Source organism: Athene noctua, chromosome 2 (assembly GCF_965140245.1).
Source record: "Athene noctua chromosome 2, bAthNoc1.hap1.1, whole genome shotgun sequence".
In the NCBI taxonomy this organism is placed as follows: domain Eukaryota; kingdom Metazoa; phylum Chordata; class Aves; order Strigiformes; family Strigidae; genus Athene; species Athene noctua.
This window is the reverse complement of record NC_134038.1, coordinates 140,451,538-140,476,587: the sequence shown is the minus strand read 5'-3', so window position 1 is coordinate 140,476,587 and position 25,050 is coordinate 140,451,538. Positions and strand designations below refer to the sequence as shown.

The 25,050-nt window shown below is 37.3% G+C and overlaps 1 protein-coding gene across 3 annotated transcripts in view; it reads right to left on the bottom strand.

Annotated features, from left to right (window-relative positions):
* TAX1BP1 (Tax1 binding protein 1) overlaps window positions 1-15,318 on the bottom strand; it is a 63,235-nt gene extending 47,917 nt beyond the window's left edge. For all 3 annotated transcript variants that reach the window (XM_074900454.1, XM_074900455.1, XM_074900456.1), the window contains exons 1-2: window positions 15,215-15,318; window positions 12,011-12,206 (exon numbers count right to left, since the gene is read on the bottom strand). In XM_074900454.1, coding sequence (XP_074756555.1) covers window positions 12,011-12,187 — 177 coding nt within the window. In that variant the 5' untranslated portion in view covers window positions 12,188-12,206; window positions 15,215-15,318. The remainder of the gene's footprint in view (window positions 1-12,010; window positions 12,207-15,214) is intronic.
* Between the last annotated feature and the right edge of the window lie 9,732 nt (window positions 15,319-25,050).

Below are 25,050 nucleotides of genomic sequence, written 5' to 3'. Positions count from 1 at the left end.
CCTCTGACAAAGATATTTCTTTCAGCTCAGAAGGAAAACCAATAGTTGCCTAAAAATAGGGTTAAAGAAATTTTAAGATTGCTTAAGGGAAAAAAAATGACATAAACAAAAACTAACAGCAAAAGTGCCAGAGGAAATCAACAAAAAGTGAAAATGATGACAAGAAAGACAGGAATATGTGTCAAAAGTCCCACTGTGATTTTACATGAAAAAAAAAAAAAAACCACCACTAAACACTGCATCTCTGGAAGCAAAATGAACAGCATTCTCATCAGGCATATTAGCTTGGAAAAAATATTTTCATTTTAATGAAAGGAAACAGAAAACTTAGACTGTTTCTCTGACTGCTGATCAAAGCAACAAAACTTAAGACAATTAATACAGGCTATCTTCCAGGTTAGTCTCCAGAAGGAGAAAAGAGTCCAAATCACCCACAAAAAACCTGTTTATTGTGAAGATTGTACACTACACTGACAGGAGAAAACTTGCTATTTAGGACAAACGTCTTGGTAAGGATTTTGTTGTTTGTTTGCTGTTGTGGGGGTTTTTTTTCCATTAAAGAGGCCATTACAGCAACTGGTCCATACAATTCTGCTTGGGACATACTGAAAAAGGGCCAGTCAAAGCTTTTCTCATAAACATAAGAATTTGTGCTTTGTGTATCTTCCTGGTAACAGTGCAGGATTCAAGAAATCAAATGATTCAACAGGTAGGTGTTGTTAAATAGAGTTAGCATAGGGTAAATAGTATCAATCAGTAGTGTATACTGAAGAAAAACAGAGAATATTTTAAAGAATAAATGTATTTACTTATTGCATATGCAGTTTTAAGAAACTGCGTATTTCAGTTACTTAAATGACACTCCCTGTGAAAGCTATAGAATTGGAGGTAGCAGTACCTGAGAACAGAGTCCACCTGGCCAGCATATTCCTTAATTTCATACTTTGAAAACTTAAAGGTATGTTTTGTTAAGCTAAAAGCAGATACATTAATCCTAGTCTTTCCAGAAAAAATTTTCTCCATAGAAAAATGTTCAAGTAGCAGATAAAGGTTACCCTGCCACCTCACAAAAGCTTTGGCAGCTGATGTTCAAGTTCTTGGGGTGATGTGGTTCCTTTAACCCCATTGTACTTGCACTGAAAAAGCAGGAACACAGAATCTACTCTGTGAAAAAAAAAATCCAATCCTAAATCTGTTTTGATTACTCATATTTCCAAGCTTATCTATACAGAAGTCTCCAGGAAAATCCCAGAGTGGTAACATAGTAGAAGAAAAATGCAGACTTTATGTTAGACCTGGAAATTAATAATTAGAAGCAGATAAATTCTCCAGTATTTCAGAATCCCTCAACATGAAAGCAGAAAGAAGCAGGGCCACTCTAGTTTGTGTCCAGACTCTCTCCAGTACTCTACTGGAACGTAAATGTATGTTAAAAAAGTAAATGCAGATGCTATTTAAATGCTCCATAGAATTTTTATCACAAATTTGTGTCTGCTATTCTTCCCTTTTTCACATATACTCTAGTTGCCTCAAAGTTTAAAACAAACAAAACACCAACAATTTAACAACAGTAGAAAATGGAAATGAATGGTTAGGTATTTCATTTACTAGCATCTTGCAGTATTATTTCTATTTAAAAAAATAAGAAAATGTAAAAATAACAACACTGGCACAACACATCAGAAACAAAGGTAGACAAAGTGCAAAGTCTTCCACTGTTACAGAGAAAAATTTAAGGCCTGTAAGAAGAGTTTGACTATATCAACTGCCAAAACATCTGATATGACTAACAGTGAGCACCTGTATTCATTAAAACATTCCAGAAAAAACACAAATGCTTGTAAGAAAGATTGTTACATTTATGTGTTGGAATTTCGGTAACAATGAAAAAGAATAGTCACTTCAAGAAATTATATCCATTATAAAAATATATTTAAAATCTGATTACATAGTTTCATCTCGTTTCCTTCATTTACTAACCAAGTTCTAGAAATTTATGATCTAACTACTTCAGCCACAAGCATATTTATTTATATTAATAGTTACAACATAAAAGCTGATAAAACACTAGAAATTAGGGGAAACATGGGGAAATCCACATTTAATTCCTGTTTAAACCTCATGTGAAGTTATAGTCCAATTTTGCAATGAATAATATATTCAGATGTACCAAGAAACCAAACTTTAAAAAAAAACCCACCACCACTTTAATTAGAATGAATCCAGATACAAATACTTTCAGAATATGCTTTTTCCTTGACACTGTTAACTGGAAGAGCATTTGACTCAAAAAAAATTACTAAAAAATTAGAAAAACACTTTCAAAAAGAAAGTAACTCAAGTGAAACAGTATCTGGATCAAAACATCTACAGTCTTCGTTGTACAAAAGCTCAGTTGGAATTCCTCTAATGAAAATAACCTCACATACCAATTAAAAAAAACAACACCACACCAAACAAACAGTATTGTAAACTACTAACATAAAACCAAGCTCCAATCAAAGTGCTAAAGCTGAAGCAAATGCACTCCAGTACTTTCTTACCATCAGAAATCTTAAACGAGAAATTTCAATAGAACACACTGTGAAACTTTCTGTGAGCCAGGAGTCGTCCAAGTGGCACAGTTTACTAGTCTAATTTAAAAACTTGGCACAGTAATGGCAGACATTACAATATCCACATTCATGCACACAAACATTACAAATTACACAAGATCTTCAGCACAAAACATGAAGTGCAGAGAAGGAAAAAGGAGAATGATCTGTCAAACTATATACAAGACATGTAAACTCTAAACTCAAGTTCATCATCTGATGCACTGACTGGCTGTGTCAATACCATTGCTTTCAATTAATTCCTTAAAAACTCTGAAAACATGTTGCCCAGTTTAAAAACTCCAAAAATACTAACATCCTTATTTCTTAGACAAAAGAGCACATAAGACTTAGATACAACTCCCCTAAGCAGAAAAAAACCCCAATGTGTTAGAATTAAAGTCTCTGCGAACCTCGTATTTGACACAATCTTCTATCTTCTTCATTTTGCTACATTTAATGCTCACAAACTCCACTCAGAAATCCATGTATTAACTAGAAGGCTGTGCAGAAATTCCAACACTCTTTCTTTTCAGATGTTAATCACCAGAACAACCCAGAAATCAAACCCTACTTTCACCTTCTCAACCCATGTTTTTAAACCAAAAACATGACTAAACATGTCTGCTACAAAAACATCACATCCAGATTATGTTATTATGTACAAACAATGTATTACTCAAACCTCACTGTGTTTAATTCTCCCTCCATAAAATGAAAAGCTTTAGTAAGTCATTACAGAGTAATCCATTCACTGAATTCCTTTTTCCTCCTTTAGAGCAAAAAGGCTTATTTCAGTTTAGAATATCATAAACTACTTTTTAGTCATATAAACCGACAGTGTAGTCCCAGTGAAAATGTGGGAGTCTGGTAAAGGTTAAGATGTCTAACACCAAGCGCTCTGCAATTTGGCTGGGCAAGTACAGACAACTCAACTGTCCACAATACTCATACCAGACAGGTTTTCCTTCTACTAATAAACAGGCATGTAGTCATCATGAACGTTTTTTCTTCTTCTATGTTGCCCCAGACATACAAGCCCCTTTCTTACTGAAATGCCACACAGTGCAATTAGCTTCCCCATATTTACATTTTACCCACAGTAAATTTCCACAAAATAGCTAAAGGAAAATCACCTGACTAGAAAAATAAATGAGGGAGAAGCACAAATTTGTGTGCCTGTCTGTATGCCAATAATGACTTACCAAATACATTACTGAGGAAAAATAATAACCATTTTATTTCACTGCATCTCCTTAACTCTCATCTGATTCATCTTACAAGGAGTGTAAGCTTTTCTAAGAAGAAAGCTCTGCCTTACAACAGCACTTTGTAACATAAAAATTATTTCAAACTTCATTTTCAATTTCTTGAGTTTCAGATTAATTTGAAAAATAAACACTTCTGTTTTTCTACTTTGTTCAATTTCTTTCCTTTCATAACACCTTGATAGAGTCAGTTAACTCAATCCTGAGAGCACTCTGAAGAAACATCACTGTAAGGGAATATCACTTGGCAATTTCTTCCCTGGCCTCAGAAACTTGTTATGCAACTGTCAGAACAGGAGCATTCATTCTGCTGCATTAAGAGTGTCTATCTATACAACACATGTATTAACATCAGCAAAACAAAGAAGTAAACCCAGCAAACACCTGTTTAGCTGAACCAACTATGGCAGAACAAATGAGCCTTTGTTGTAAACACCTAATATGACCCAATTTAAAGAAAAAAAAAAAACAAACCACTCAACAAACCAAAATACAAAAACAAAAGCCACACTACAACCCAAACCACGAAACTCTTCAGAGTAAAAATTATGTTGTTTTTGTAATTCAAAAGGTAAATTACATAGTTTAGAAAGTAATCTGGCAAAGCACCCTAAGTGCTGCAAGAAGACAATAAACTAAAAGATGCAAAATTACAGTGAGTAGATAAGGCTTTGAGCATACATTATAATTATTACTGACAACAGTAAGTCAGCAGTATTTACATATTTCCCATGGTAAGAAACAGTTATTTTGACCCAGAATACAGGGGTCTAAGCAAAATACAATTGGGCCCAGTATCCTAGGAAGTGATTTCTCCACAGCAGCCTTGGTTTGTGCCATAACCTTGAGTTCAAGTAACATTACTTGAAAGTCGCAGTAGTTCTAGTGCTACTGTAGCCTCTAACAGCCTACAACAGGCAGCTACAGGTAATGAGTTCTTATAAACCAATTAACAGATGGAAAAGTTAAAACATGTCATGGCAGTGAAGCTCACAGCAGGCAAAATACCGATAGTTTACTGTTAACACTAACATACTGCTGATGTGATATACTTTTGAACACATGAATCATTACCAAATAATAATACTAGATGCCAATTCTGAAAGAATCAAACTGTACAAAAAATTTCAGAACACAGACATGAGGAAAAATACTTACTGAAGTATTAAATACACTTCAATAACCTTAAGGCATAGACATTTCAAAATAAGTAAACAACCTTGGGTTTTTTACTGTTTGTGATCACCTTATACCATGTGCATCTTTGACTTACCTCAGCCCAAGCCATTTAAGACCTCACTTCAGACATGACCTTGCTACCCACACTAAGATAAAAATTTGTTAGACAGCAGAAGCCCTAAAGCTGAAATGTTTCTGGAATAGAAGATGGCTGCAAGGTACTCTAGACTCTATGAAAGGCTGTAATCTTAAGATGTTCCCTAATGCCCAGACCTGATGAAGTCCATCTCTGCTGAATGTTACAAACACATACAATCTTTTAACTTGGGCTATTGAGAACATATGGTATTTGTTGCAATATCAAGGAAATATCAGGATCCTAACCTATCATCATCTATCGTTGGTTGTATTTCTAGCTCACAGTTCAGAGGAATATGCCAAAATGACATTGACAGAGTACCTAGACCATAGGATCAACTTTCTCTCCTACTAGGTATAAATCAAAATTAATATAGAAACAATACGAAGTCTCTAAAAGAAAACTTGTTACATATGTAAATGACTGTCCAAGGAAATGTTATGACAGATCAAAGAGTAACAAACTTACTGTTTAAGAAAAAAGCATGAAAATGTGTTTTAAAAAGGTGGGTGGGACCTAAGTGAAATATTTATTAACTATCACATTTCATGAAAACTATGAATTAGCACAATCTTTTACTTCAAAATTGTTACCAGCCACTGACTACTTTGTTATGCCAATTCTGTCTCTGACCATACAGACCCTAACACAGCAAATATTTTTAGAAAATTAATGACACCTGGAATTAAATGTCAAAATTTCTTGTCACATGTAACACATAAACCCAGATTATCCTTCTTTTCATCTAGTATAAAAACAGTGAACAATACTGCCATAGACTTTTTTTTTTGAAGAAAAATATTATCTCAGTTCTTTACAACATGTCTTTCCAAAGAAGGTAAAGCAGAAACCAACAGCATCATCCCAATTCATGGATATATCAATTCTGAACACATTCCGCATTCCAATAATTCTATTCCTAACTAGTTTAACAGGACATACTGTTCAGTACACATTCCTGCATCTATCATGCCCTGCTCTGCAATGATGGTTCCATGCCAGAAAACGTACCTCTATATGCATGTGGTCAATAAGACATCCAGCTGTTGCCTATACTTCATAACATGATCTGTATATATGGAAGTAATTGGTGTCTTTAAAACGATAAATAAATAAAATCAATCTACAACAAAATCAGGACATTGAAATGACTCACACAAGTTGTCCTGTTTGGTCTCCTTTGGACTGCAAATAACAACTGAGAGCACTATAAAAAAATAATAGATACATTGCCTCAATAAAACACAAACACCAAGCTATTTCTTATGTGTCCATCAAATCCACTGTTAAATTCTGTTATAGAAGTTCTTGACCACAGACATGTTAATTCTGAGGTTTGCTATTAAATCAGTACACTGAAAAGACAGCAAAGAAGCTGCATGTAAATACAGGTACTGCACTGTGTGACCCCCTAAATACTGAGTTGTCTCTCAAAGCAGGTACTTCTTGTGTTCAAACAAGTTACTAAGATCTTCCCAGTCCTGATTATTTAGTTCTTCTATATGTTATCAGAACATCAGATCATCATTTTTAAGTTGCAGATATTAAAAATGTGGACATTAAGAAATAAAATATTTCCTTTTCCTCTCTAGAAGCATGTTGAGGTAGTCAATACCAAAGCACGTCTATAACTTAAGTCAACATTCTACAAGAATGGTAATGCAGATTACTTAGAAAAATATACCAACTAAAACTGAGGAAAAGTTTTGACGCAATAGTTAATTAATGACACACACAGCAAGACCAAATCCATTAGCCTAACATATGTAAGATGACCTGCTGATATCACAGGTCTTCCCAGCATGCTGGCCTCAGCAAAATTAAATCTTCAGAAACCCGGAAAGTATTAGGATACACCCCACAAACACCCACACCTTTAACGCTACTCTCTTGAAGCAATATCTTTTATTATGCCCATAACATTCTTTCCTTGTGCCTTTGAGATATACAGTAAACCTGCCTCCCTTGTATACTGAACATCAGTCAGTCCTATTTGCACACATAGGTCCTAGACAGAGGGATAAGATCTGCTTCCTAAAAGCCAAGCAAGTTTTCCAAACACATCTGAAAATCTGGACATTATGCATTAATAATACAAAAATTATCATACAGCCTTATGATTATTTCACTTTATTGTGAAATAAGTCACAAGATGCAGACTTCCCCCAGATAGATAGACCGCTTTTGCAACCAGATGTAGTACACATTAATTATTTTTCCTCATTTCAAAGGTTTAGACTTGGATTACTCTAAGGGCATCTCTAGATTTTGATTAATCAGAGAAAAGCTGAGAAGAATAAAGAAGGGACACTGGTCTTAGATCATTCTGGGAGCACAGACCTCCTATGAAATCAATCAAGAATGATAAGCCTTCTCCCCTTTGACTCCACACTAGGAACCAGCAGGTTCTTCTGAAAAGAAACCCTCACTAGTGGGAAAGCTGATCTCAAATTCTGGTTCCCATAAAACTACATTAAGAGGGACTTGGGCTCAGGATGTCCATGCCAAGTACTAGACTAGTACTTATCTGTAAAACTGCCTTTTTTTTTTCCTCCCCCTGTAACAAACATCAAAACCTTTTGGCACCTGATTACAAATTACCCTCCAGAATGTCATAAAAGCAAAAAGAAATAATACCTATGAAAGACAACAGATTTGAAGACTGAGTTAAAACCTGGTTTTAAGTGTCCTGCAAAGGGCAAGGAAGAAAAAGAAAGATAAATATATGCAAAAAGAATACAAATACTGCATATTCAGAACTTGTGCTGTGAAGGGCAACATCATCTTCATTATTGTACATTAAATCCCTTCCAAGTTTTTGCCAAAAGTCCAATCCCAAAAGTAGTGGACCCCTTTAGATACACCTAGCTTGTAAGAAAACTGGTACATCTGAAAGAATTCTCCTATATGCAACATTACCCTTTCAGTTTATCAACACTGGGTTTGCATTTTTCTATACGACAGAAAATTACTTTCATGGAAACAGTTTTAAACCTCCTACCGCCACCACCAAATGCCTTACGCTCAGCATCACAAAAGTTGAACATTTAGCAACTTCAATCACACTGGGAACAACAAAAATACATTTCATCTACAGCATATGTAAAGAAGTTGCAAAACCTGTTAAGTTTTAGAAGAATTGTTATTTATTCAGAAGAACTGATATATAATCGATAATAAATTGCAAATTTATTTAGTTGGTTTTCATCCTGTTGTATGCCACAAATCCCTAGCTCATGTCTGTAGCTCCAGACCTGTTCTACCTCCCAACAAGACCTTTTGATGCCTCTAATGGAGAACAGGAAAGCAGGACTTTACCTTGCCTTGAATCCTTATTTTAAGTTGCTTTGTAAAATATCCATGAGAAGGTAATAAACAACTGTGAAATTGAAGAAACCTGCTGTGGTACCTTTCACTGAAGCCATTATCTTTTCAATACAAAATAGAAGCCAATACTCAGTAGACACTGAAAATTGGAAACATTTGTAGAGAGGGGGGGAAAACACAAGCATTAAGTTTAGCAAGTAAAAAAGAATGCATACCAGGTGGAAAAGACTGATATAATGAAGAGCAAAATTAAGTTCTGGAATAAATACATAAATTAATAAACAACCACAGTAAGACACACAAAAAGAAACTCTTATAAGTAATTTATGGCTCCTACTAAGGATTCCATTTCTAGCAACGCTTTTTCACGTAAGCTGCACAATGCTAATGGCAACTACAACAATCACAAATGCAAATGTACATGGAATGAAAAGAGACTATTAGACATGTAGTGTATACTATGGAAATACTGAAAAACTCACAAGCTAGAAATTGTCAGTATATTGCTTCTGGAACTATCAGCTTCATTTCTATTTTAAAAAGGAAACAAAGTGACAAACCAAACCCTTAAAACCTGTTCTTCAGAACTTTTAAAAAGATTTGAAAGAGAAGCTTCGATTGTCATCCCACATTAAGCAGCCATGCCAATAAAGTAGGTGTAGCCTATCTCCCACACACCTTGTTTCCATCACACTGATGACAGCACAATCACCCATTGCTTCACACAGTGATCAAGTTGAACCAAACCAGTTGTGAAATAAGGTGGTAAAAGCTGGGGGAGGAGGAGTCATATTTTTCTGGCAGATCACTTCCCCGATCCATTTCACTGTACAGCTGCACAAACAGCTGGACTAACAAAACAAACAGGATAATATAAAGATAGAAATAACCAGTAGCTACTCAAAACAACATTGCTGCTGATGAAATGGACTTGGACTTGCAACCTAAATGAAAACCACTCACTTAAAAAGGTACCTATAGATTTTGTTCAGTGCAATAAAAAAAATTCTTAGCTAACTAGTTGAGCAAACACAGGACAGAATGCAGCTGAAGGCACTGATCCCTAAAATGGAACAAAAGTAAACAGAACCAAAAACAATTACACAGCAGGAACCAAACCAAACACCCACAGGAAAAAATCTTATTCCATACTTATTTTCTGTACTAATCTGAAATTATCACTAGGTTTTTTTGGTGGGGATGGGGGGTAGGGCGGGGTGTTTGTTTTTAAACTAGATGCCTCTGTCCAGTATTCACTGTTACAACACTAGTAACTTTCTGTGCAATTCCAGGCAAAGGTTAAATGATAATACCAACTTAAACAGATTTGTTTTCTAAGCAATTTATTCACCTCAGAAAGACAAGGAGGACTTCTCCCACTACATGAACAGTCAATGAATTGATGCTTTGAGTTTTCTCACAGAACCTTTGCTTTCCCTGCACACTAGGCCAATACAGAAGGCCATTAATTATTGTTCTCATAAGTCAAGATTTGGTTTTTTTAAATGCTGAAAATCACTTTACTAAACATGTATCGCATCCTTCACATCCTTCTTACCTGTTTTAGAAAGGTAACTGAAAAAAACGCTGTTTCATCAGTTTTCAAACCACCTCCAGGTGTTGATTGTCCAGGAACAATCAGTTCTCTAGAAGTCACTCATTTTACACTCAGATCACAGTATAGTACAACTTTTTGTCTATTATCTATCCCAAGATGGCTATATTTTCACAATTTATTTTACTGTAAATATTACTCATACAGACCCATATTTGTAGCCACAGATACAGTTGGACACCTGGCTCCATTTAACTCACTGTACCATAACTATACTAAGACAGTATATTCCTAACACTTAACTAAGTATAAACTGACAATCACAAAGAAGAAATTCTCATCCTTTTCCCCACTCTCAATGCTTCCTTCCCTTGTATGAGAATTAGGTGAACTGGAAATTCAGTTGGGGAAGTCCATTTTAAAAAATCCAGTCCCAAAATGTTGGTCTTGACCTCAATCAGTTCCCTGATTTGATTCATCACACAAAAACTTGTTTCACATAAAGGAAAGGAAGTACACGAAATAAGCCACCCTGCATAAAAGATGTTTCTTTCTGCAGTAGTACTACCTTATACCAGCTCAACGTGTTCTTCAAGTGACTGCCAAAGCTGTATATACCTGCCACTGCTAAATAAAAACTCATACCTCAATATTTTACAAAAATCTATCATCACAGTCAAGATGAAATCAAAGATACCTGTACACTGTACTAAGCATTTCATGTAGCCACTGAAAAACTGTTTCACGCTTTTTTATTTTCCTAATTAGTTTTTTTAGGGTTCTGATTGCCTCCCTCCCTTAGATCAACAGACAAAGCCACAACATTCACTTCTCAAGTTAAATAATTTCAAAATTCTCATATGTAATATGAACAGCACCCTCTTAAAAAAGTTTTGATATTTAAAGTTTCATTAATGCCATTAACTAAACATTCAAGTGTGCTCAGTTATACTACTTGTCTAAACTTTGTAGATAATCAAGATATATATACACACATATTTTTAAAATCTTCCCACTAGAGAAATGTGCCTCTTTGTACATCAATGCCTTCTTTGCGCAATTCAGTGACTGTACAGGCACTGCATATAGCATTAAAAATGCTGCTGCTTTGTTACAGAGCACAGTACTTCTATTTTGCAGGAGAGTAATTTATCCTGAATAAAGACTAACAATCCATTGGTGATCTGCAGATTACAATGAAGTCACGCATTTACATTCTTAAACAATGGACAGTTCTAAGGGAAAGGTCCTCCAGTACCGAGATAGTCTTACCCTTTCCCCACTGCCAAAGCATCACTTCTTTAAAGCTGGGGTCAAAACTATTAACTATTCAAGTAAATTTAAGCATCATCTACTAGGAGCTATCCTGACAAAGAAACATAGACTAAGGTTTTAAATAGAAGCAAATACAAGAATTTACCAATTTCTAATATCATAAATAAAACTTTATTAACCTTATAAAATAACTCCAAATAACTTCGATGTGGTCTCGCTCCTTCTTTATTCAAAGGTCTGTTTTGGATAAATTTTAGTGATCTATATTGCTCAGCCTGTTCTAGCAACAAAAATGAGTCAGGGAGATGGGTCAGGATATCTCCAGCTTAGTTTTTATTCTTTCCACACACATTTCACACTACGGCTCACACTCCTCATATAGTCCTGCTCACAATGTCACTCCATGCCCACGCATCTCTTCTCAAATTATCTCCACAACACTAACACAACATACCTTTCCTTTACTCCATCAGACTTGAAGTGTACTCATTCCTCCAGTTTTGATCTCCAGTTTGATCTTTGTTATGAAACTCATACTCTAATAGCAGAAACCTAGACATTACTTAAGTTTACGAGAGAGCTTTTACTGCAGTTGTAATTTAATTTTTTTTTAACTGGTAAGAGAGAAGACAGCAAACATTTGAGAAATAGCAACAGAACAAACTTTACTTACCTTGAAAATGCCAACCCAGTCTTTCTGATGAGGATGGATAAACTGGGTCAGAGTGTAGTGACATTCAAGGTGTGTGTTTGGAAGGTAACTTTTTGCCACATTTTGAAAAATCACATGTGCAAAATTGGAAGTCTGCAAAGCATTAGCCGAAGACGGAACTTCTTGAAAGGACGACATGCTTGATCTGTTAACAAAACTGTAAAAGTTGATACTTTAATATAGTGGAAAAATGAGTTAAGTTTCAAAAATTAATGTATTTGAAATAGACAAGACAGAGAAACCTAACAATTAGTTCCTCTCTTCTGAAAACAGATAGCTACAGACCAAGACCACCAAAGTGCACTGCCTCAGTAGCACTCCAAAACAATCACCTCTCGGAATAAAAGGGCAGCCATTTCAGCGATGACATCAAGATGGAGAGAAAGCACTGTTTAGCTGAATGCCCCCAGCATTATAATCTCAGATACAGTGGCAGAAAGTGGGAAATAAAAGCGGTGGTGTGAAAACAAAGCACGATTCTTACTTGATGAAATATTCTTAATGGCTGTGGATGTGGCAGGGGAGGAAAAACAAAGCTCCATAGCTCCCCACTTTAAACTTTTCTCAGAATTTGTACTGCTCAGTGCTTTTCACAGCATTTTCATATACGAAATTTTTTGTTCCCTCTCAGTGAAAGTAACAAAGTTCCATTTTAAGACGTTTTTAAAAAACAAGAAAGTTTAGATAAACAGGATGGTTTTGCTTGAGGTTGTTTGGGTTTTCTTCCTTCTTCTTCAAAAGAGTTCCCTTGCCTCAGTTTAGCAGTCTGTGAGCACCTTTTACTGTTCTCACCATAACACATAAGCTCCCAGCCCTGTATGTTTAGCTTCATTACCATCAACAATGGACTTCACCAATAGCGGGAATATTTAGGTATGCATGCAGTTTGAGGGATTAACACTACTCAGTTGGACTGCAAAAGCTTTTAATCATGCTTTCCATTCATCACCTCATTCAGGACAGAGTGCTAAAAACTACAGCAATGCATGATGATTCACAAACAGAACAAGAATGTCCCTTCCTCCCATTCGGCAACATCAGCCAAAAATGTAAGATGGGCAACTGAAAAACTTCAAGAGTTTGTTTTCAATCAAAAATTGTACAATCAAAAGTTTGTCGAAAGATTTGATATTATGAGGTTTGGAGCCCTAAATATATAACACTTTTCTAGAAAGATGAGCCATCCTATTTTTGTAATTGCTATGAGAAGTAAATTTATACTGACCAAGCAAATTCGCATCTTGAATGAGATAACTGCCAATATAATCTATGTAATGGCATAATATATTACTTTTATTGAAGATACGTGCAGAAACCAATCCCAAAAAGGGATGGGCCACTGCAAGTCTCAAGAAGTCCAAAGATCAAAGGCTGCCTGTGTATTTCCTACAGCCTTTTAAAATTTCTTTTTGCCAGTTAAAAAATAAGTAGCAAAGAGCTCATGTTTTCTGAAATGAAATGTGCTCTGAAGTAAACAGGTATTCGTAATTCAAAACAAGGAAAAGGTAAACAGGGATTATTTTAGGTTTAAGCCCTCAACGTTTTAAGCTTATTACCGCCCAATTTTGCGTAACACATGGAGTTCATACGGGTAGCCACGACATTACTTTGATATACTAGATGTTAAGTAAAAAGCTGTTTTGTACCCTGAACAACACAAGTAATAAGACAAGATGCCAAGCTTGTGAAGATTAACAGATATAAAGGACAAAACCAGGAATTTACACAAGCAAGAAATTGAGTAAAGATGGAAAGACAGCTTTTGAGAGACAACAGGGTACACATAAATCCTATGTTATCTAGCTTCAGAGTCCAAAAGAGCATAGGAAATTTTATGGCATAGTAAAACCCTGAAAACTCCCACACCTCTCAAAACAGATGATTACATACAGGACATCTCTCAAATTCACTCTGAACTATAAATGGTATGGAGCAGCAGTTTCTACAATTCTAAAATAAATAGAATAGCCTTAATCTTTGAAGTGAAACGAATTCATTCATTTTTAGTAATTCAGTAGAAATGTTTACAGTGACAGTACCTGAAGCCAAATAATATTGACATGAATCAGCCTGTTCAAGTTTTCATTACCCATGATAAGTACAAAAAGAGTAAACAAAGCATTAATAACAAAACCAATTGAATTTAACTTCTTTTAAAATAAGCCTCTTTCTAAAATTACATAGTTTATTCTAAGCACAAAAACCAAACAAACGAAAAAAAACTCCTCAACCTTTCATTTCTGCACACTGGTTGCTAGCTACCACAGTCAAGTACCAGCCTTAGTGAAACCAGTAAAGGGAGGCTGGTTTTCAAGCCCAAAGCAAAACTATTCACAAATCTGAATTTGTACAGACCAGCAGAATCCTTTGGGATTACTGTTCTCCAGCAGGAAAATCCCCGGCGCTTAGGTGAAGCTGAGATCTACTTACAGTTCAAGGATAGTTTAGGGGATGCTGGCTGCTTGCTTACTTAACTCACAGCTACCGCTTGGGAAACGGGAGAGGAGGAGGAGGAAGAGCTACGCTTACGCTTCATTACTGACACGACAAGCGATTCCCTCGGGGAGGCTGAGCGACGTATTTTGGTTTTACGCACCGAAAAGGACGGAGGGAAGAAAAGCTCGTCAGGCAGGAAAAACACGAGCAGGGCGAGCCGCACCGCCCCAGCCAGCTCCCCCCGGAGCCCTCCAGCCGCCGTCCCGGCGGGACGGGACTGGACCGGGCGCAGCCCACACCCCGGCCCTTACCCGCCCTGCCCTCCCCCGGCTCCGCGGGGCCGGCCTGCGCCTCGCCGCCTCCCGCCCCGCCCCTGCCCCGTCAACGGCCGCCGCGGCCTCACCTGCCCGCCGCCGATCACCTTTGCCCCGGGCCTTCACAATGCGCTGGCCGCTGCGGCGGGGGAGGGGAGGGGGCCCCGCCGCCTCCCACAGCACGGCCGACCGGGCCCCGCGCACCCCGCAAGGCCGCCGCTCCCCCGCTTCTCCCCTCCCGACTGCGCCCGGCCCAAGCAGCTGGGGGGGCGGGGGGGGGGCGAGTTCCCAGTTGCGCAGGACTGAGGCCCACGGCCTAACGGCCCCGCCCGCCCCAGGGGCTGCCGAAGGCCGGCAGAGAAGAGGGTGTCAGACCTGCCCGTGCCCCCCGGCCCGGCCCGGGAGGGCCCCTTACCTAGACAGACGCGGAGGGCGCCGGGGACATCAACATGGGGCCTCCGCCATCAGCGCTTGCCAGCCCCGCCCGCCCGCGTCACTTCCAGCCCCGGCTCTGCCCCCACGGGGGCGGGCCGGAGCCGGAGGCCCCGGGGGCAGCCGCCGCCTCAGGCCCTTCGTGCCTCCGCCGCATTCCGCCATGGGCCGGGCCGGGCCGGGCCGGGCCGTGTTCCCAGCGTGTGCAGAGCAGCGGAGCTGCGACCTCCAGCAAGTGCACCTGCCTCCCCCTCCATCACAGCGCCCTCCCTTCATCTGCGTTATTACAACGTTACCTCAGTCATACTCGCGTACCCCAGTTTAATCATCTCCTCCTCGGTCCCACTTCCAAAACACAGGCGTACTTACACCTCGTAAATCGCCACCATTAATTTCCCACCCTTTACAGATCTTCCCAAGCCGACGGAGGGGTGAAGTAAGAGTGACCGTAAATGCTTACATGTAGTTCTGCTTGCGTACATTCCGTGTAAGTACATTACCTCATAAACACACTGATATTACTCGATTTTCACCCAACGTGGAGCCACAGATCACTTAACAGAGTAATGGGACTGAATAACAACGAACAGTGATGAGTAATGGTCACTGGTATGCAGGACTTCTCCCAGTATACCCCATGTTGGTTGCTACTACAAACTCTCTTAATGATCACCTTTACATCTTTGTAACTACTATTGCTTAGATGTTTTCATGTGTATTCTCAACAAACGGGTTATGTGGAGAGATGTAATATTATTATTAGAATTCGTATTGTAGAATATTATCGAATGCATTATTAGAATTACTGACAAGTTTTTGACAAGTTCACCACTCTTTCATGGTAACTCCTAACAGAAATAAAACGAAGCTGGAGCACAGACACTGTCCTTTTAAGTAATTAAGGTTGTTCATTGTACATGCTTCTGGTTTGTGCTTCTTGTTTCGGAAAACAGTCATGTCTTCAGGTGTATCACAGGTTATTAAGTAATCCTTTGATTTGTATACACAATAATTTCTTATATCATCCATATATTCCTTTGTCCCTGGAAAGCAATGAATTCCCCACATTGTACTAACAGATCATTTTAGAAGACGCAAGAAGTGTATGCGCAGCACTCCCTCCTTTTAAGACCAAATCAATTTTTGAGGTGGAAAATGAAACCAGTACGTTAATCAGAAAAGCAGTAAATATTTCTAAGGATGTGGGAAGAGCTATTTCTTATCTATATTCTCCATTTCTTCTCTTCACTGCTCTTTGCTCTGTATGACCTGATAAAGGGCTGTCTAAGAGTCACAAGACACTGTTCTCACGTGGGCTGGGACTTGGAAAGAACTTGGGGTTTACAATCACTAGCTGGGGAGTATCAATGTTGGTAAGAGTAAGCAGTTTTGCTTTCATTTAACACCATTATAATGCTGGTTTATGGGAATATAATGGGAAGTTTGAAATAAAGATGTTCTTTGGTAGCGAACAAAGTTTTTACAGCGAATGCCTGGAAAACAACCTGTTTCCTAATTTAAAAAAAAAAAATCCCCAATTCTGAGGTTCTTAGGAAACTTGAGGTGTTTCTGTGCTCAGTTCATAAATGTTCATTCAGTCAAATGAGTTAGTTATGGATTAGTCATAACTCAGTATTAAGTTATTCTACTGCTAAATGCATCTGTAAAACACTCTGCATATGCTGGTTGTCACATGTACAGCATAAATATTAGGACAAATAAATAAAGAATAATTTTGTATTTTCTTTACTTATATCCACAGTTGTCAGGAAAAAAAAATTTAAATTCTATATCTTAACCACGTATATATAGTGGTTATAATCTGAAAATTTTTCTTCAGTTATTCAAATTAAGAACATTTCTTACTGAAAAAAATGTATGATTTATTAAGTGTTCTCGTGTATGTATTTATATCCTAAGTTTAGATGGCAATCTTATCCCTCTAGAATTTATAGCTGTTCGACAGGAAGACAGTGAAAAGCCTGTTCTCATTTTGTTATTGCCTCATTGAGAAATAAAGGACTTTACCCAAATGGACAAGTTGTGCACAGTGATCCCAGGATCAACAATCAATATGCTTGTCCTGGAACAAACAAAGATTTGAATCAAGGAAAATGTGATTGGAACTGGTGAAATTCATCCACGTGATAGAAATATTTTAGAAAATGTGCTCTGGAGTAGAAAAAAAACCACTATTTCTCTAACTTTGCCTGCATTCTCTGAAAAATATTTAAAATTGTAAAATAAAAAAGTTTAGTATCAGCATTTATAGTGAATCCTTAGCCTTGTGAGATTCTCTAACGCTAATACACTAATTCAATTAGAAAAGCTTATTACAGGTATGATGGCAATAATCCTATCTCCTTCAGACTTGATTTTCACCTTTCCAACCCCACTGGTTTCAGTAACAGCAAACCGTTTTCATTCAATTCAGTATTTTACAACAAAGGGTATACTTCTCATATGTACCAGAATTGCACTCTAAGCGTGTAGAATCAGTGTTTAGACACTATTTGGTGGGGTTTTTAAGAAAAAAATTGTGAATGTCAAGTATCTTTTTGATGCATTTCTCCATATATATGTCATAGTATCAGAACCATGGAGGTTGGAAGGGACCTCCAGAGCAGGTCAAAGGAAAGCATGTTGCTCCGGGCCTTGCCTGGCCATGTTTTGAATGTCTCCAAGGATGGAGATTCCACCATCACTTAGAGAACCAATTCCAGTGGTTGATAACACTCATTGTAAAAAAGTTTCTTTATATCAAATTGGAATTTCCCATATTCCAGTTTTGTCTCTTGTCCTTTCACTGTGCACCTCTGAAAAGAGCTTGGTTCCATCTTTTCTACATACTCTGCTTACCTGGTTGTAGATAACAATAGGGTCTCCCTATGGCCTTCTTTTCTTAAGACTGAAAATATCTGTTTTCTGTCTTTTTTGTCTATATGTACAATTCCCAAAGAATGTATGTCTCATTTTCTTGGCAAAATACATTTCACCAGGGTATTTATTTGTAAATAAAAAGCTGGCAGGGCCTTTTTTAGTGTCTCATTTTCTGAAGTGTATAAATATGAGGACAAATATACAATGGCACATTACAATTGTGGTTTTGATAGAAATATTAAATAAGGTTAAAACATATGTGAAAGCAGTAACTGTATTTGAACATTACAAGATTCCAAAGAAGTTTGAAATTCAGTCTGGGTAGTAAAAATTCCTCTGCTTTCTAATTATACTGGGACTTTCTTTGTCAGGATGAGACTAGTCCCTCTTCAGGAATGAGATGAACGAGGAATAAAAACTGTAAGCAGCTAACTGGAATTGCCAGAGGAAGTGTGGGGCAATTACAGGCTCCCAGGGAACACAGTTTTGCATGTTTGGAAAACATTTACTATTTTCATAACTACACTATCTTTTTAAATCTGTGAGCTCCTTTAGCAGTTTATAGTCTTGAAATTAGAAATGGGTCGCCATCACATCTGTTTAAGCTTGGATATATTTGAACTCTTATGCAGATCCAGAGCCTAACATTTTTTTCTGTTTACTTTCTGTGTTACAGCCTGAACCAAAGCCATGATGAGTTTTGGATCCAGCCCTAAATTCTCCCCCTGAGGGCCATCTTTGCTTTGTATGAGTGACAGAAAAATTATATATTTCTAGGTTTTATTACCAGAGAAAGGTACTTTATGTTGTGGATATTCAATCTATTGGTGTGACATGATGATATTGATGAAGTGTGGTAAGGAAATGCTTCGGTTCTAATGATTTGATTTCATTTTGGTTTGACTCCTATTTCAACACTCCCAACTTTTAAAAGTATGGCCCATGTGAGATGTAAAATATATATATCGATGTCACTAATCGGAAGCTCTTTCTGGTCACGTTGTAAAGCACACTTAATCAACTTCTTTAAGATCATGTTACAGAAAGCTATTAACTATACTCCTAAAACAGTTAAATAGTTATAAATAATGTTTTATATTATGGCTGACAACATTGAATTGCCCAGCGTTTAAGGAAATCTAATCACAGGGCATGCAGACTTTGCCTTCCAGTAAGATGGTGTGGCAAAACTTTGGAACATATTAGAAATCACATACTATTGCTAACATTTCCTATTAAGGAGAAAGCCTCCCTCTGTATATTTTGGATTTCTTTTCCAACACTTAATTGCAGCTGATGAAGAAAAGCTATTCAAAAGCTGCCAGGATTTTTAAATCGGTATGAGTGAGATGGGTGAAATTTGTAGGTTTTCCCAAAAGAGTATAGGTGAGAGCAGACATGTAAATTTTGTATGTGTGTGCATGTACGTGTGTGACAGAGGAGAGAGCAAGAGCTTACTCCTAAGGTGTGAGACTTGGCAGCACTGCACTGTACAATGGGCACAAGAAACCGCATGTCTGTAAATGACCGCATTTGAATTGCTGTTATTTCACTGTTGGGTTACTGTATTGTTAAAGTGAAAAGGAATGTTTTTAATAAATGCAAATAATGAATTAAATGTTTGCACATACTGAAGCTTTACTCCCTGGTGTGTAATTAATATATGTGCACTGGAGACCTAGGTCTGGGGGAGTGTTTCATTTCTTATTTATGATGTTTGTGAGGTTTTTTTTTTCCTTCTAGCATACCGCTTACTGGCATACACAGAACTGCATGTAAATGACCACTGAGTAGGTGTCACTTAAATCTTAGCAGATATAGAACAGGTAAATACCTTTGTTTGGTATGCTTTGGTAGATTTACGGTTTCTCCCAGCCTTTTATCTTTGCTATCTGAATGTAATAGGAAGCTCCCAAATGACCAACATTTTGGTTTCAGAGGCAGGAAAACTGCATGTGGCAGGAAACAAACAAGCAGTGAGATTTCAAAGTACTTGTACCTCCAGGCAGAGCGCTTAACCCTGAGGGACTGAAAGTAGAAAGACACTTTCCACAGCTACCTACAGTGTGCTTCTTGTATCCCCTTCTGGGTCCCCCTCCACCACCAGCTGCCACTGCTGACATCACAGAAGTGTCTGTATACTGTATCTGCAAGATGCTTGGCAGCTTTCCTGTTTTCTCATAATGGTATATATTTTTCTCAAAGTATCAAAGAACACTCCCATCCCTGGAAGTGTTCAAGGCCAGGTTGGATGGGGCTTTGAGCAACCTGGGCTAGGGAAGGTTTCCCTGCCCATGGCAGGGGGGTTGAAATTAGATGATCTTTAAGGTCCCTTCCAACCCAAACCGTTCTATGATTCTATGTCTGAGTCCTCACACTAATGCTGTCTTCTGCTCCCCTATCCTGGACCTAGCAGTTCCTGTGTCTCCACCACTTTACTAGTTTTTCTTGTTCCTTGGCTCCCCAAGCAGCTGCATCTGTCACATCCTGTGCTCCAACCAGGGAGCTTGGTGCTGCTCCAGAGCTCCCTGCCAAGGCCAGTACCACCTGACTGATGCAGAAGTTCATCCTCATGCTTGTCTCGCCACCAAGGAGAAGGGCTGTCAGGTCACGTAGCACACTTGTGAGAGATTGTGCCTGGTGTGGGACTTGAGACAGAGAGCGACTCACCCTGCTTTTCCCCATAGACTCAACATTCAGCTTGGAGAGGGGCTAAACCTCTCTGTTGTTCTTTGTACAGAAAACTTCTTGGTCAACAGATCTTGAGTCTAGGCTCTCACCTTCTCCTACTGTTTGAGTTCTGAAACTCCTACATTCTGAGTTCTTAAATTTTATGAAAATATAATAACCATATTGTTACATACATTATGTACAAATCAATTACTAGGAAGCACAGTGCTAAAATTAAAATTTGTCTTTAATCCTTCCCCCTGATTATTTGTCACTCTATTTTGTCTATTAACATTGTACAGAGAAGAGTATGTTGAATTTGCTGTGCAAATGTGCATACAGAAAGTAATGCAGTCTTTCTGTTTTTATTTAATCAACACCAGTTAGAAATGCAAACTATATTTTTACCACACATATTCTTTTTTTTAAACTTTCATACCTTTTCTTATTTCACAAATTAATTTCCTCATACAAGGACTAATTTTAAAAGGCAGAATACTGCAGTGCTTATTACATTTCTACAACTTTCTACAAAAAGAAACATTTAATAAATGGCTCTCTGTTTTGCTAATAAAAATTTTACATTATAATGTAGCAAAGTTAGAAATATTGTTCAAAGTGTGGTTGCATGATCTTGTGTTTTGGAACTGGATTCTTTCAATCAAAATATAATTTACAGTATTAACATGGGTAACAACTCTTTTAAAACACGGTAGTATCACATGGCATTACTTGACTACATCGCAAAGGATCTGTTGGGCCTGTAGTAAGTGTTTTGTACACAAACACCAGTTAGAATCTGTTTTTACAGTGTGTATTTCCGTTATCTCTACTGGGATATGTCAGTGGGCAGCGTTTGGTCTGTATATCTGCATGTTTTGAATATACTGTGTTTGTGCTGAAGGAGACTTTTTAAGGCTTTATGAAACTGCCTGCTAAAATCCTACCACTGAGACCTGACTGGGCTTGTCAACACTATCTGTTACTAATATTGCCTGTAAGTAGTGCAGTGTTTCCTTAAAATTGGGTGATAGACACCAAGTTATCTTAACAGTTTTTGAGAACTTTACCCATAATAAGCTGCACATTGATATATACACATTCATTTTAGAATTCCCAGAATCCAGGCATTTTTCTCCCTGTTAGAAGAGATGCCAAAAGCAAATTCAATTTGTAGCTCACTCTCTCTCCTTCCCAGACCTTGGGACTTGCGGTCCCTATTCTACTGCAGTTAGTCCATTGCCAAGGGAGAGGTCACTGGCTGAACATTCTTCCTAGTCCTCTTCTAAATTCAAATACAGTTAGACTTAGTTTTTGTTGTATTAATCACAGGGTTGCTGGGGCCAAATCAGCCCATTTGCCAATGGGGTTTGCACAGGCTTCCAAGTGGGATGAATTTTTCCCCACAGAAGAGCAGATCTCATGAATTACACCCACTGGATGTCTAACATCATCCTGATTTAACATTTATATATTGCTTTTTGATCATTTTACACTCAATATTTCACTTAGAAATCATTTATATCACAACTGTACTTGGCCCTCAGTATTATTAGGTAGCATGAAATATACTCAGTGATGGTATGAAAGCTATTTCCAATAGGGCTTATGAAGAACAGCTGAGCAAGTACGACCTTCTGACCTCAAAGTGTTTGTTTACTGGGAACTATATTCCAGTTCTCTACATTTAATCTGTCTTGGACCAGGCTGACATTCCCCTGCTAGATTTATTGTATCTCTAGAGGCTATTACAAACACAACATTGTCACTGCTTATATAATAAAATGATAATAGGATTATATTACTCTAGTGATAGTGATACATTTATGTTCATTTTTAACAGTAACAAACCAAAGTTTGATTTCATGTTCAGTGAAGATAATGTGTTACGGGGGGGTGGGGGGACGGGACGGGGACAGACACAACAGATACACCATTCAAAAAGTATTTTGCTTTCAAACAAATCAGTCATGAAAAATATTTTTTATTTCTTCTTATTTGTAAATCAAAGTATCACTTTGTATACGAGCAGGCATACTGTGTCAGTTCTACAGAAATAGTAAAAATGAGGAAGTCTGACTCAGAAAACTCATTTTCCTAAAACAACAGCTCTGGATTTTGGAAGCTTGTCATGATGTTTTTTTCTTGTGCATCTTTTCCTAGAATTTGTCAGATATCAAAAGACAGGCACAACAGACCAGATTTGCATTTCAATTATATTTAGTTATATACAAGGTGTCCGGAGTAAATTAATTTGTTATTAGTGGTAGTATTGTTATTGTTATTTTTATTATTACGAGTGGTACTAATGGTTATTATTGTAGCATTAGGCTTAAAATCAAAGCCACGTTTTAGTTTAGGATTGTGTGCTTTCAGGGGAGACTCTTAAATGTCTTTCTTAATTAGATTTAACTGGTTACATTTAGTCTCAACAACATCTCGATCTGTGTAATGTAAGCTCTTAATTTATCTTCCAGCTTAGAAAACAAAAATCAAATTACTTTCTAACTTCTCTAAGTTGTACATTAACAAAAGGTTAGTCTTTTCTTATTTTAAGAAAGGAAATTACTGCATCTTTCCCCTTTTTTTCTCCTCTCCTTTTTTTTTTTTTTTTTGTTTGTTCTGGTAGAGCTCTCATACTATAAAGCTGATCTTTACCAAATGATCCTATTGTTTTGGTGACCAATACCCTAGCAGCTCTGCTTTACTGGAATTCATATGACAGCTAGCACAGGTGAAATAGATGATTTTTTATGAACCAAGCAGTATATTCCTTCTAAAAAGTATTGTTATCTGATAGTTTCTGCTGTAATTTTTCACTGCAGCTGACTATTACTTTTCTTAAGTACCGTTACTTAAAATTAACCTATTAAAATAGTCTGGAGTAGGGAAATGCATTAATATATACAGAGATTTAAAACAAAATTAATAATAAACAAGCTATCCCATAGGTATGCATGCTACGTGGTAAAATTATAGTGCTAGACTTAACATGTAGTTTGTATTTAGAACACTTAAATGTTATATAAAATGCATTCATCTTAAATTTTCAATAGGGCAGAATGGAGATTTGTTAAAATAAAGATTCTGCAACAATTGCCTCATGTTGGTATACATTCCAAATCTTTTTATTACAAATTCCTTTCAAAAATCTTTCAATGGACAAGACAGTCTAGGCGACGCACGCATAACAGACAGTACAGGACCACTATGGCAGTAGTTTTGTCTTTGTGTGGAACAGAAGAGATATTTTTCATCCACATTGATTTGTGCACTGCTCTTGTAAAGGTCTTCTCTGTCCATTTGCATATGAAGTTGATATTTCCTATATCCTCAATATAGCCAAAATTCCAAAGGACTTAAATTTATTATTAATTTCACTCACAAAACATATAAAATTAAGTTGAAATTTTGCAACCAACTATAGAAAGTAAAATCTGGTTCTTTTATGTTCTTTTATGTTGAATTATATTACTTAAGTAACAGTGTCTCCCCTTCATCTGCAGGAGGATATGTCCCTGGTTTCTAATTCTTCTAGCAAGCCGGTGATGAGGAATATCCCCTGATGCACCTTGCTCCTCTGGGGACCTTACGTTTCTTCATCTAAAATCAGGAACAAACTTTTAAGAATGTCAATAGGAGCAAGTTCACCTCCCATTATGGAAAAGCCAAGACTTTGCTCAGGAGCATGCTACACAAAGAAAATGTTTCTGAAGCAATACGTGCTTTACACTTTGGTGTAGGAAAACCCAAGGACTGAGTTAGTGCCTGGATTCCTCTTTCTATGTCATAAGGAGGTTAGTTTGAGGTTTTATCAGAGTAATGTGAGGTTGATGCTTTTAGACTGATATAGATATGTTGATTAGAAAAAATGTAACTTTTTTTCCTGTGTTTTATATGCATGTGTCTTTTCCTGGGCAATAATTACCTCATTCTTACACAGACTCCTTAAGTTTGAGATCAACTTTCCATGTAGCTTTTCCATATTGTTTTTCCCTGTTACCCTACCATGTTCATTTTCTCTTCCTATGTCAATACCCCATAACTGGCAGAAGGGCACTGAGTGACTGTTTTTATACAATTCCCACACTAATCACACTATATGTAGTGCATTACAGATAGAAGTAAAAATAAAATTACCATGACTGATACAAAATATTTATCATATGTAGCAATACTTCTTTTGGAATTTGTTTCTTTCTTCAGCTGTTTTTACAAAAGCTGTTCATCTAAATCTGAACCAAAGTCATTCTCCTCTTTGCATTTCTA